This window comes from Dinoponera quadriceps, unplaced genomic scaffold (genome assembly GCF_001313825.1).
Source record: "Dinoponera quadriceps isolate SergipeBrazil2010 unplaced genomic scaffold, ASM131382v1 scaffold2982, whole genome shotgun sequence".
NCBI classification, from domain to species: domain Eukaryota; kingdom Metazoa; phylum Arthropoda; class Insecta; order Hymenoptera; family Formicidae; genus Dinoponera; species Dinoponera quadriceps.
In genome coordinates, this window is record NW_014557404.1 from 191,134 (window position 1) to 205,447 (window position 14,314).

A 14,314-nucleotide genomic window follows, 5' to 3' on the forward strand; every position below is an offset into this window, starting at 1 on the left:
CGTCTGAATGAAGCATTGTTGGAAAAAAGGCCAGCAGTAGCCAGCAATCGACGTAAAGTCATGCTTTTGCACGACAACGCTCGACCACACGTTGCCAAAGCCGTCAAAGAAACAGCCGTCAAAGAAACACTAATGCAGCTCGAGTGGGAAGTTCTCCCGCATCCAGCGTATTCACCAGACTTAGCTCCTTCGGACTATTACTTGTTTCGGTCGATGCAGCATGGCTTGGTGGATACACACTTCAGAAATTACGAGGATGTGCGAAAATGGATCGACGAATGGATTGCATCAAAAGACCAATCGTTCTATCGTCGCGGAATCTACGCGTTGCCCGAAAGATGGGAAAAATGTATAGCTAGCGAGGGAAAATACTTCGATTAATGTATTTTTTGCTTTTGATGTCGAAATAAATGAGTTTTTTAAACAAAAAAACCGCAGGAACTAAGTTTACCACCTAATATATATGTATATAGAGAGAGTTGAATATTTAAAAAATATATAATATTACAATAATATATAATATTAAATAGTATAACGGGCTTATAAGGATTAGTTTTACTAATTCTAACAAGATAAACGATTGCACACTCTCTTAAGAAATAGTGAAAGTGTCAATGATTGAATGAATAAAACTAAAATAGTAAAAGAGATTACGATACCTCTTGATTTTGTCCTCGGTCGTTTGTCCGGACTTCTCGATATCCCTGATAATTTCGGTATATTTAGCGATGAAAGTGGTAATTTCCGCGATCAACGCGATAAATTGCTGTCGCAGTAACAACAATTGACGAAGCTTCGCTATCTGCGCTTCGAGTGCTCTTATCAGATCGTCCTGTTGGGCCAACACGCCGTGAAGATCGCCCACGTTGGCGGACTGAAGATCGGACAGTTTCGCCTTGTTGGCTTTGAGATCGCCGAGGATCCTTTCATAAGCTGCCAGCATTCCTTCCACATCCTCCACGCGAGCACCGATTGGTTTGTTCAGATCCTGAAGCTCCTTTTGAATGTCCGACATGAACTGAATCGCCTCCGCCACTCGGGCGGCGGCTTCTTCAGCTTCGTCTATGCTCTTCTGTAGAGCGATTGCTCTCTCATTTATCACGCCGGCCACGCGTCCGTGAGCTTCCTTCATGTTTCTCAATTGCTCGCTCAGCTCTTGCTTGTCCGCGTCGCTCACGGTCGGCAAGATCGATTTACCTTGTTGGTTTATCTTTTCTATATCATCGCCGTACTCCTGCGCTTCCTTCTTCAGCCGATCGTACTGTGAACAAACGCAAAAAGAGAAACGTTCATATTTACTTCGAACGTGAAAGATGCGAAGGAGAAATCATCGATCGCAGACATACCTTTGCCAGCTGTTCGCGAAGAATGTCAAGACTGGAAGGCCGCAGTTCGGAAGAGGTGGCCACCTCAGCCTCTTTGATCCATCGTTGGCACTTGTCTAACTCGCTCTCGAAGGCCTTGCGTCCCTGAAGAAGGTCCGCCAACGAGGCCTTCTTTTCCTTCGCCTCTTTCTTCAGCTCCTCGTAATCTTTACTCAAGTCGTCCAGGAGAGCCTGTAGTTTGGCGCGACCTTCCGCGTTGCATTCTTTCAGCAAGTTGTTACCCTGCTTGAGGATGTCCTTGAGATTGCTCTCGTTGAAGGAATCAATGTCCGCCTCCAGTCCGCTGTGTTGCGCAATGTCTTGCTCGACCTTCGAGGCTCTCAGCGGCAAGTATCCGCTGAGCTTCTTCAGGTCGTTACCCTTAGCCTTGATCCAGTTTCGAGCTCGCTCGATGTCAGCCTCCAGCTTGCGACGCGCCTCAGCCGCCGCGCTCGTGATGGAGATCTCTTCTCTCAGGAGGCCGCACAACTCGACCTGTTCGCTGCGCAGAGCCTTCGTATCGGCTTCCAATTGTTGCTGCTCACTGGTTTCCAGCTCATTCTGCATGTTGCCGACTCTCTTCTCCAGAGTGTCTATGATCAGTTGCTTACCGTCAGCTTCCTTCAGCATAGCCTGCGAGAACAAATCATCGGTTGAAGCAAAATACTTTTAATTAATACTCTCATGCGATCAGATGTTTTATCCCGGGGAAAAAAGGATCATACGTGAAACCCGCCCATATATGACTATATATAATTGTATATGTTCTACTACTATATTTTTACGCTATGTTATTATTATTATTATTAATAAAATATATTGCAAGAAATCACCTTGAGAGCGAGGAGCCTCTCGTCCGCCTGTTTGCTCTCATAGCCGAGCAGCTCCGGCATTTTCACCTGTTGCTTCTTCCGCTCGATCCATTCGCGATTCTCCTCGATCTCGCGCCTGGTCGCTTCGATGCCCTGCGCTGTCATGTCCAGAACCTGCGCCTTCCTCTGCAACTTCTTGCCGATGTCCGCGTACCGTCGCTCCACCGACTTGATCTGCTCCTCGATCTGCTGGGAGTCCAAGTTGCTGACCGAGTCCATCACTTGGTCACCCAGTTTCTTGATCTCGGCGAGCTTCTCCGGGCCCTGCGACTCGTACTCGGCTGTGATGTCCTTGAGGTTCGAGATCTTCTGGCCGATGGTCAGTCCGCTACCCTTCTCGATCACGTCGACCTTCTTCGACAAGCTGTCGAACCAATTCTGCATATCCTGCACCTGCGACCTGTACTTCTGGATGAGATCCTGGGCCGCTTGTTTGCCGGAGATTGCATCGGTGAGCTCGGCTTCCAGCTTGTTCAAGCCCTCCTCGATATCGTGGTCTTCTTCCTGTATCGACAGCTCCGTGAGTGCGCGAGTGCGACGTTCGCCCACATTGGCGAGCAGCTCGTTCATCGCTTGCAATTCGGACTGGGCAGCCTCCGATCGCAACTTCGCCGGTCGCGACTTCCATTCGGCGCAGAGCGCTCGTTGCTGATTAATCCAAGCGCGAAGCGCGTTCTTCTGTCGTAATTGCTCCTCGAGCTCGCCCACCGTCTTCATCACGCTCGCCAAGTGCATTTGCATCTGGTAACGCAAGAAATGTGTAAGCGCAACTTGTATTTGAAGAATAAGTGATCGATGCTGAAAAAGCTTTTACTGCAATTGTGGCTTTTAGAATTAAGAGAGAAGTCTCTTAAAGGCCGCAGCGCAAAAATCCAAATTACCTGGATGTAAGAGCACGTAAAAATGGTCAATTTACCGTATATAATTGATTCAACGATCATTTCCGTTTGAAAGGAATTTCGAAATCCGACCACTTAACCCTTCACTTAAAATCTCATTGTGACTATAGCTTTTACGTCAAGAGAGAAATTTCTTAAAGGCCGCGGCGCAAACGTCGAAATTATCCGGATATAAAAGAGTGAAACAAGAAAGTATAAGTTTTCAATCTAACAGAGAGAATTTTAGTCGAATTAATTTCAGTCCACTTAATTATTTAATCATGAACTGAGATTTCTTTCGTGTGATGGTAATCAGCCAAAGTGGTGCGCGTTTTTGTTGCTCTAGTGCTATAAACATTTGCGTAGGGTAGACGAATTTTCCAACACGTTAACCACGTACCTGATCGATGAGATCGTCGAGTCTCGTTCTAACTTCGACCTCTCTCGCGGGAACTTGAATGGGCGGTGCGTCGAGGGGACTTCCAGGCCTGGAGACGCAGGCCGCCGCGGCTTCGCAAGCTTCCACCGCCAGGGCCAGTCGAGCTTTTTCACCTTGCAGCTTGTTGTGCAGAATGCGGGCGTTCTCGAGGCTCTGCTCGGCCGAAGTCAAGTGATCCAGAGGCGCGTCCAAGCTCTGAGTCATCTCCGCCTCGTACGTGTCCAGATTCTTCATGATGCTTTCCAGAGTGTTCTCGTATTCCTGAAACTTAGCCAAGGACTCGGCCAATCGGTTCTTGATCTGCAGAGCGGTGTTCAACAGCGAATTGTAACTGTCCTGTACGTTCTGCAGCTGCGTTTCTATGGTCGACCTAATGACGGGATTCACGTTGACGTATCGATCCACCTGACCATGGCCTTTCGCCTTTAGTTCGTCCAACACCTCCTGGTACTTCTGGATTTCGGTCAGCAGCGTCTCGTGCTGCTTGATCTGCTCGAGCGTTTGCTCCTTGTTAGTTATGTAAAGGGAGTTGTGGGCCATCAGTTGGAAGGAGATCTGCAACAGCCACTTCTCCGTTTCTTGCAGCGCTGCGTGATACGCGTTGTACTCCTGTATCTCGTTCTCGACGAGCCTCCTCCTCTCGCCGACGAGATCGGCCAGCGCCTGCCATCGCACCAGCAGCTGCTTCGTATCGTTCAACGTCGCGTTGTTCTTCGCCCACGCCGACAGTTCCGTCGCCTCGGCGATCAGATGGTCCAGATCGGAATTCTTGTCTCGCATCTCCTCCTGGATGTGCTTGTATCGCTCGAGCATCGTCTTCATCTCACCGAACTCGCCTTTCGTGTCCGGGGAGCTCCTCATGACGCTCTCGTTCTCCTCCAGCCAATTGGCGAATTTACCGTGAGCCTCCGCGTGATCCTCCCAGAGGCTCAGGACGGATTTTACTTTGGCTTGAACCGTATTCAGGTCCATGCTCAGCTGTTCCCAGCTGCAGCGCAGGTTAGACATGTCCGATCGCAACTGATCCTGTTGCTCCGGCAGAGCCATGTTGATCGCCTTCGCGAAGGCGTTCTGCAGCGTCGACAGCAAATGTTGACCCTCGGTCACGCGCGTCGCGACAAGCTGTATTGAAAGCCGTTCGAAAATTTATTTAAATTAAATCAGGTAAATGCATTTGACCCCCGAGTGGCCGCGCATCGAAATGCAATACGAGTGATTGCGTGGATGACAAGTGTTCTTCTTTTTTAAATTGATGTTTTCAAGAAAAAGTCGCTTTAGAAAGTAGTTTATTCCTATGGAATTGTTTATTCCTATGGAAATAACAATCATAAAAGTTCTTATTTAAAACAAAACTGAAACAAATTTGTATTTCTTTCTCGATATAAGAACAAAAATTAATCAGAAAGAAATTAAGTGGAGGTCAACATTGTTTTGAAAGTGATCTGTTTAAACACTAAGATACGATGTACATACCACCATAAATTACCATAAATGTGAAAAAGTGGGATACTTTGGAAACGAACCAATCAACAAAAAATGGTTCAGATAAAAGTTTGACGATTTGAAGGGGGGGGGGGGGCATAAGTTAGTGACCTTAACTTCGTTGTAAAGTCAACAATTCCAGGTCATTTCAAGGTCAACTCCATTTTTGTAAGTAAAATTATATAGTTTGTTTATACAAATTGATCCCTCTATTCATTCTGCGTATAAAAGTATTAGAATAAGATCACCAAAAATTGAATACTTGTTTAAATATTTTACTTTTTATTTTGGTATTTTTCAGTACAAAATATGAAATATCTGAAAGAATATTCGCTTTTCAATAATATCACCTTAACACTTTTGCACGTAGAATAACAGGTGGAACCGATCGTTATAAGCGAACATAGAAAAGTTCCCTAACTGACAAACATGCGAAGATACAAGATGGATACTTGTTAGTTTTTTCAGAAAATGCATTTTAGTATACATGGATGACACCTGTCATCTGCGTAATCGCTTCGAGGTTAAATGATTAATCCAGATTAAGAAGTAAAAATAATCGAGAAAAGAGAAAAAATCTTTATTAAACTGAACTCACCCTCAAGGTTTCTAACTTATCCCTCGCCCAGACGGCGTCTCCGACGCCGATGCAGTCCTCCACCGAACCGTGAGCGGTGCGTAGCCAATCCTCCATCTCCTTCTTGGCCTTGAGGAACTCGGTATGGTCCAACAGATTCTTCTCGACCTTCGAGACGAGCCCCTGCGCATCGGTCAGAAGCGACGTGTATGCCGACTGCAATTGCACCGTTTTATCTCGCGCCCAGCTGCAAGCGCTGATCTCCAGCAAAGCTTCGCACTTGTCGTTCAAGTCTTCCAGCACTGGTTTCTGCTTGATAGCTTCCTCCACTAAGCGCTTGCAACGTTCCAAATCCTCCGGCATCTTGTTCTCCTTGGCCTGCTCGTCAGCGATCTTCTTCTGGAAGTGGTCTATCCATTGCTTCATGCCGTCCAAAGCGTTCGTGAACTGCGACCAGCTCGAGATGCAGTTGCCGAGGACACGTTGCGAGTTCTGGCATTGAGCCTGCAAGGACTTCCAGTCGACCTGTATCTGTTTCATGTCCTGCTTGATGGAGTCTTGACCCTCCGGGCCCGTTTTGGCGATCACGACGTCGCTCAACTCGATCACTTTCGAAATCAACGTGTCGCCTTTCGGCAAGGACGAAATAATCTGGTTGACTTTGTTCTCGCGCTCAATAATGCGTTCCTTTTCGCCGTGAGTGTCGCTGTATTGCTGAAGCTCGACCTTCGTACGACGCACCCAGTCGGCCGCCTCGTTCAAAGCTTGCTGGAATCTCTCGTGATCCTTCACTTGATCCTCCAGGTTCTGGAAGAAAGTTACGGACGTTGATACGGAATTAATGTGGAAACGCGAGGAAATTACAGAAATTACAATATAAGAATCGGAAAATTACGATTAGTTTGCGAGATTTATCTTACGAGAAGTTAATTTACAAGATTTCTACTTACACGAATTTTCTCGGAAATCAGTTTCTTCGAGGTGTCGTACTTATTAATAGTCGATTCGTAAGGGCTCTTCGATATGTTGGGGTTCTCGTTGAGACGAGTCTTCAAGCGGTCTACTGTCTCACCGTGACCGTGAATGTCCCTTTGCAGAATCTTATACTTCTCCAAGAAGGCACGTTTTTCGCTGAGATCGTTTCGGCAAATGTCTGCCGGCTGGACCTTGCCTTCGACTTCCTCCAACCAGTCCGAGATAAGTCGGTGAATCTTATTGAGCTCTTCCAACGTGCCCGCTCTTGCCGACAGTTTCTGCCTGACATCTTCGACGTCGGCCAGTAACTTATCGAACTCGCTCTTTAAGTTCTCGGTGTCTTCTTGAATCTTTGCCGCGCCGTTCTGTTCCGTGTTCATGATGACTTTCTCTTTCAACTCGAGAGCGTACCGTAATTTGTTCTGACCTTGTTCCAACGTCTGTCGAATGGCTTTGCACGTGTGCAATTTATTGTTAACCTCAGTCAAAGTGCTAGGAATGTCCTTGCATTCGCCTAGCTTGTCTCGCGTCCGCTCGATCCAGTCCTGGCACTCTTGATACAAGGTGTTGTGTTGTTGGTGTTCCTAAGTAATATTTTTCAAAGGTAGAACGTATTTGCTTTTGCAATCTTTCGCGTTTATATTTCAAGCGAACGGTTAAAATTTGTATTAGGAAGTGAAAAGAACAAATCGAAAATCATAAAGAAAAAATAAAATTTTGGCAAAAAAGTGAAATTAGATTAATTTACAGTCCCTGGCTATATTATTAGACATACTTTGATTTTTTAATAGAATATTGGTTAAGAGGAAAAGAAAAGCTATTAATTTTATGTTCACTCGATTAGAATAATTTCAATGTCAATCGAGCGCTTTTAGCTTTGCACCCTCCTGGGGTGTCAAATCACTTGTTTTATCCGTAATTTTTATAAACAATATTAATGTTTTTCACACAAAAATTAATTTTTCTGTTAGTAAGCCAGAAATTTGAAGTTTCAAGTCATGAATAAATAAAAGTAAAACTACATTTCAATTGATACACACACACACACACACACACACACACACACACACACACACACACACAAAACACGTCTGTTCCCGTTATTATCAACAATGCAACTAGCGCAGGTTCATACTTGTTTAAAGTCATTGTAACAGCCAAGTGAAATGACGCCATAAAAAATACCTTTCATTATAGAATTTTAGAATAATGTTTCCTTGAAACAAAATTCGATCGACAGATGAGCCGTATTATAAAGCTAATCCTCGGAAGTCAATGAAATGTGATAAATTAAGGTGCGTCTATAATATGGCCAGGGACTGTGTATGATTAACGAATACGCAATTATACCTGGTAATGTAACTCCAATCGCCGCATTATCTCCTTAGCGAGGGATAAGAGTGCGTTGTATTTGGTGGTGAGCTGTGTAATAGCGTTGGAAATCCTCGTGTCGGCGCACGTTTCCAGCAGCATCTGAGCTTTCATGTTCAAGCGGTCCAGTTCTTTCTGCCAGTCAAACAACGTCTGCAAGTGAACCTGGAACTGTTCGAGAACGTTCTTCTTTTCTTCCAGGCTGTCTTGCAATTTGTTGAACGTCTTAACCAATTGTTCGGTCTGCGTGAGCCATTCCGTAGCATCGGAGAACTGGTCCTCGTATTCGGTCCACTTCACTATACCGACTTCGAGCAAGCTCTTCGTATTGTTCAATGAGTCCCTGTTTTAAATCGCGAAACACAGACGTTAACCGATGTATCGGATGATAAAATATAAAATCAACATCGAGAAATTGCGCCGAACCGTTACTCACACATAATTGTCGTACTCCTCTTGTAATAACGCTACTTCTTCCTCGATGATCTCCTTGTCCTCGGCATCGGCGATCTGGCAAGCGGCGTTACCTTGCTCCAGAGCTCTCTCCAGCTTCTTCTGGCCTTCCGGCAGTTCGCTCTGTAGGACTTTCAGCTGCGTGATTTTACTGGAGAGGGATTCCTTGTCTCCCGTAGGCTCCGAGCACTTGCCGAGTCTCTCTTTAGCTGCTCGTATCCACTGAACGAACTCGTTGCCACTGTCGATGAAGGCTTGGTGCTGCTCGACGGTCTCCTTCTGCTTCGCGTACAATTCCTGCGCCTGCTTGCTCAGGGTCTCATACTTAATCGAGATTTCCGTGGCCGGCGTCGCTTGCTGCAGGTCCTCGGCCTTGGTGGTGACCGACTGGATCATCGGCTCGAAAGCCACGATGTCCTGGACGATGCTGTTGGTCTGTCGCAGGTTCGCTTTTCTCTCACCGATCGCCAGGGAGCTCAATCCGACCAGGCCCTTGCGAGCCTTGGAGACCTTCTGCTCGCACACCTGCTGCAGCTTGGCCTCGCGATCGTTGATCCACTGTTGCAGCTGCGAATACGACGAACTGTAATCCGCCCATTGCAGCAGGCTCGTCTCGAGATGCACCTTCGTAGTCGAGATCTTCTTCACCAGGCGCTCCCAGTCGTTCTGGATCTCCTTCAGCTGCGCATTGATCTCCTCGCGACCGTCCGACCGCGTGTTTCTCATCACCTTCTCGCCGCAGTTCACGGTCAGGTGCACCAGATTCTGTCCCTCCTCGCGTTTCCTCAGCAGTTCTTGAATCTTGTCGAGCCTGCTCTGCAATTCCTCGCGGCTGCTGCTCGAGGCCGCCTCCGTGCCCTGACGTATGATCTGCTTGGCGTTCTTGATCCAGTCACGGGCTCTCTCGAGATTGTCCTCGTATTCCCGGTGCTGGGCCAAGTTGGTCTCGACCTTGTTCAGCACGTCCTTTGCCAGGTTCACCTGCACTTGATAGCGTGAGTTCAAGTGTCGCAGTTGATTGCTGACGTAAGTGTCCAAGTGAGACGACAGCAGGCTGGCGGCGGTCTTGTTGAACTTGTCGATCTGCTCCTGGCCTTTCGTGAGATTCTCCAGCAATTCCTTCACCTCCTGCACTTGCTTCTCCTTCTCCTTCAAGTTCGGTAGCAAAGCGTTCTTCTGGGCCTTGATGAGAATGTCGAATTGTTGCAACCAGTCGCTGAGTCGCTCGTACTCGTCCTTGTAATCGCGCCATTGGCTCACGGTCGCTTCCAGCTGGTTCTTCTGCTGTTGGATCTCTGCAACGAGATTTCGCGAGTTCGTCAATTCACGCGTTTATTCTTAAATTAAGTAAGACGCCCCGTCACAGACATGATAAGATATTCTTAATTTGAAGATCAACACGGTAAGAATTCTCTAATTTTCAGAAACAAAATCTATCTCCGAAACGAATCCACAAAGGACGCGGCGCTAATTCGGAAACCCACAAATTAGGTATTTCTCTTCACCGCGAAAGCTTGAAATATCATGATGAGAAATTTCCAGAGTTTAAAGTCGATTCGTCGCCGTGACAATGTTTCAGATTAACGTGTGATTCTTACCTTTGAACAATCCCTCGAAACTCTCCGAGAGCGCCCGTATCTCGTTCCTGATAACCTCTTGCCCGGCGGGGCTGGTGCTGGCGCAGACAACCTTCCCGGTGTGCTGTAATTGCTCCACCAGCAATTCACCCTGGGCCTTTTTATTCAGCAGACTCTCGAGCGGCACCACCGCGTTCTCGATGGCCAGCTTGTCGCTGAGCGACCTCTGCTTCATAGACGGTATCTTCTCACGGGCGCGACTGAGCCAGCCGATGAGATCGTCGTGAGCCTCCTTGTAAAACCGGTGATCTTTGTACTGCTCTTCTCGCTCGGCCAACAAGGACTTGATCTTCTCGAAGAGCTCGTCGAACCTGTTGAGTATGTCCTGCGCCTGCGAGGCAGCTAAACCTTGCTGACCGCTTGCGATCATCTCGGCGACTTTGCACTTGAGACTGTCCACCTCGATGTTCTCGCAGCGAACCTTCTCCTCCAACGCCTTGATCCGCTCCAATTGGCTCCTCTTCTCCGACATGGTCGTCTGGAACTGCGAGATCTCGTCGATGGACGTCTGCATGTATTCTACCATCTTGTTGATAGACTGTATCTGCTCCAGCAGACCGGCCCACTTGTTTATCGAGTCGTCCAAGTTCGTCTTGGTCTCCAGCATCTTGGAAGCCAACGCGCTCCACTGTTCCTGAAGCTTCGCCAATGCGTCGTTGATCGTCCGATGCCCGGCCGGGGCTGTATTCGCTAACACCGCCTGCGCCAGCTCGATGATGCTCTGAACCTTCGCGAAACCGTCCTCTTTGTACAACAACAGGTCCTGCACGATGTCCATCTTCTGCTCGAGATCCTTCTGCGAGGACGCGCTCAAGTCGGAACAGTACGCCAGCTTGTTCCTGACATCCTCCAGCCAGGTGGTGCACTCGGCCAATTGATTGTCGAATTCCTGGTGCGTGGCGACGTATTGGTGCCAACGGTTGTTGAGGTCCTTCACCTTGCTGGAGATTTGCTGGTACTTGATGCTCAACTCGGACATGTAAGAAGTGCGGGACGTGACGTTCTTGTGGAGCTGCTGAGCGCGCTCGGCGACAGCGTCGATCTCCAGCTCCTTGGCGCGTACCTCGCCTTGAAGAGCGCGCAGCTTCTCCAACTGGTTCTTCTTCTCCGCCAGGGTGGCCTTGAGGTCGACGGCGTGCAGTTTCGTGTCGGTCTCCCTCATCCATGCCAGGCATCTCTCCTTCGACGTCTCGAATTCGCTCCACTGCTGAAGCTTGTTCTCCAGCGCCTCGATGGTGGACCTGACCGCGGAGATCAGGCCCTCCCACTCTTGCTGCGACGAATCGATCTGCGAGCGTATGTTCACCTGTCCGGACTCCAAGGTGCCGGGTATCACCTTCTCACCGAGGGACCTAATCTGCTGCACCCGCGGCTCGTCCTCCGGCAGGCTGTGCAACAGGTTCTTCAGCCGATCGAGGTTCGTGTGCAGAGACACTCTTTCCAGCTCCACATCGCCCCAGAGGCTGACGGCGTTGTGCGTGGCGTCCAGCCACTCGTGCGTGTCCAGAACCGCCTTGCTGTATTGTTGATGATCGCTCACGATGCCCTCGTACTTCTCCACGAACTTAGTCGCGCGCTTCAGCAGCACATTGTACCTGCCCGTGAGACTCTTCAGCGTGTGATCGATCTTCTCGGTGCGGTCGGGCAGATTGTCCGCTTTGTCCCGTAGTTTCAGCAGATCCTGCTGGTGCGCTTGGGCGTCGTGCAAAATCGTACGGTAGATTTGCAACTGGGCGCGTTTCTCGTCCAGAGTGGTCTTCAGCTCGATCTCGGGCTTCAACTGAGCCTCCACGGCCTTCAGCCAGGTCTCGAACGCCTCGCTGCATTCGTCGAAACCGGACCACCGCGAGATCTTCGCCTGTAGCTCGCGCTCAGTTGACGCGACGCCGTCGTACAGACCCTCGAAGGCTTGCTGCAGGTCCAACAGTTGCTGACGAATGATCTCGCGGCCCTCCATGCCGGTCGTGGGGTACAGACGTTCTCCAGCTTCGACGGTGCTGTTTATCAGCAGCGTGGACGAAGACTGACGCGATAAGAGCTCCTTCAACGTGTCGACGTTCGCGATCAGCTCTTGACGAGTGCCACTCGCGTTCTCCTTGGTGGCATGATAACGCGCTCTCGCGTTCGCCAGCCATTCCGAGCACTGTTTGTAACGTTCCAGGTAGCCCGCGTGGTCCACGACTGCTTGCTCGCATTTCTTCACGAGTTCCTGCGGAAGAGTGAGAAATCGATCACTCATTTATCTATTATTATTATTATTAATATTGAAGCTGAGACAAGTTGTCTGTCATTTATATCAGATCTTTCGCTCATGTATAGTCCCTATTATTATCAGACGCAAGTTAGGCCATATTATTAGACGCACTTTAATTTTTTACAATTTATTGACTTCCGAGGAGCAGTTTTATAATACGGCTCATCTATCGATCGAATTACATTAAGAATTAACATTATTCTAGAATTCTATTGTAAAAGGTATTTATATGACGTAATTTCACTTGTTACAGTGACCTTGAACAAATATGAACATGCGCTAGTTGCATTGTTGATAATAACGGGAACAGACTTGTTTTGAATGTGTGTGTGTGTGTGTGTGTGTGTGTATCAATTGAAATGTAGTTTTACTTTTATTTATTCATGACTTGAAACTTCAAATTCCTTGCTTACTAACAGAAAAAAAAGTTTTCGTGTGAAAAATATTAATATTGTTTACAAAAATTATGGGTAAGACAAATGATTTGACACCTCAAAAAGTTGCAGAAGTAAAAGAGCCAATTGACGCCGAAAATGATTCTAATCGAGTAAACATAAAATTAATAGCTTTTCCTTCCCTCTTAATCTGTATTCCATTAAAAAATCGAAGTGCATCTAATAATATGGCCAAGGTCTGTATACTAAAAGTTTCTTCCCCGTTAACATAGATTATTATTACTATTATAAAATTATTATAAAATCCCAGAAAAATATATATCTCATTCATCTGTATCCCATAAAAGATGTTATATTGTGCTGCATCCTCTTACCTTGGCGGTTGCCTGAATCGACTGGAAACGCGATGTAACTTGCTGAACGCTGGCAGAGAATCTGGTCTCGCCGCTGATCTGCATGAGCTCCGACGAGTCGTCGCTCATTTTATCGAATTCCGCCTCGTTTTGCCGCAGATTCACGATCAGTGACTGCAAAAGATCGCTTTTATTTTAGCGCGGCTCAACTATTTTGCCAATGAGAAATTCGTTAAACAGCCGTTTCCCGCGCATTTTGTACGCGCGCGGAAGGAGGAAGTAGAAAGTTCTCTTCCTGCGTGAGAGCGAGCAGAAAGCCTGTCTAAGTAATGGTTAGACTATTATCACTTAAGTGTTAAACAGAGAAGTGTTAATTGTCATAGAAGAAGAAGAAGAAGAAGAAAAATAGAAAGGAATATAGAGAGTTTAATGCTCGAGATCCAGATATATCAGGCTGATTCGTCGTACTCGATGTCAGTCTCAGCGTAAAAAGAAGCTCTACTTCCACTCGTGCAGCAACAAACAGAACTTCCTTACTGCGAGCTTCGAAGCCGGAAGCGCTTAATATTCGCTGAAAGTAAACCGGCAGCCCGCCAAATGCCTGACAAACAGTCGCATTTGGTCGATTAGGCGCAGATACATAATTATTATTTGGTGTTACAAGGTATTTATGTGTTTTGGCGATAATATTTTGGTTTCAGCGCGTTCGGCGATACTTTCGCATGGCGAGTTTACGAATGACGCGTACTTTGCAAAATTTCATTCAACATAGATTTTTTGTTCAACGTCGAGCGACGGAGACAAATCGCCGGTAGATTCGCATTACCGATCGCGCGTATCGCCTCACAGTGTCAATAAAATCGCAAGACGAAGCGTTGGCATCCTCCCACCTGCTCTGACAAAAGCTGCAAAAGCTGTAAGATTAGACGGTGAAAGGGCAATCGTGTCGGAGAGATTCCTCATAATAAAGCCGTTGCGCATCAAATCACTCGCGCGCTCCTCTCTTCATCTCTCTTTCGCGATCGCGCCTTTTCTTTGTACAAGATTATGGTTATCGCGTGTTATCAGTTCGCACATGTCACTTTCTTACTTGTTCGAGATGGTCACCGAGCGCAACCAGTTCCGTCACATCCGTGTTCCGCGATTCCGCAACCTTTTGCAGGTCCTGGGAAATGTTATTATATACATTCATTGAGTGAGGGGAACAATTGCGCTAGGAGCGAGGATAAGTGTTTGCCGGGACGTTCCCCCCCCCCCCCCCCCC

The 14,314-nt window shown here is 47.4% G+C and overlaps 1 protein-coding gene across 7 annotated transcripts in view; it reads right to left on the bottom strand.

The window, feature by feature from the left end:
* The window catches only part of LOC106749075 (nesprin-1), a 127,008-nt gene that overhangs the window by 71,129 nt on the left and 41,565 nt on the right, over positions 1–14,314 (bottom strand). For 5 of the 7 annotated variants that reach the window (XM_014628143.1, XM_014628144.1, XM_014628146.1 and 2 more), the window contains 11 exons: positions 14,141–14,215; positions 13,072–13,224; positions 10,010–12,257; positions 8,395–9,706; positions 7,938–8,301; positions 6,563–7,171; positions 5,634–6,419; positions 3,515–4,675; positions 2,198–2,977; positions 1,347–1,997; positions 660–1,261 (listed from right to left, as the gene is read on the bottom strand). In XM_014628143.1, coding sequence (XP_014483629.1) covers positions 660–1,261; positions 1,347–1,997; positions 2,198–2,977; positions 3,515–4,675; positions 5,634–6,419; positions 6,563–7,171; positions 7,938–8,301; positions 8,395–9,706; positions 10,010–12,257; positions 13,072–13,224; positions 14,141–14,215 — 8,741 coding nt within the window. The remainder of the gene's footprint in view (positions 1–659; positions 1,262–1,346; positions 1,998–2,197; positions 2,978–3,514; positions 4,676–5,633; positions 6,420–6,562; positions 7,172–7,937; positions 8,302–8,394; positions 9,707–10,009; positions 12,258–13,071; positions 13,225–14,140; positions 14,216–14,314) is intronic. The other 2 variants (XM_014628145.1, XM_014628149.1) reach the window with 1 other exon arrangement.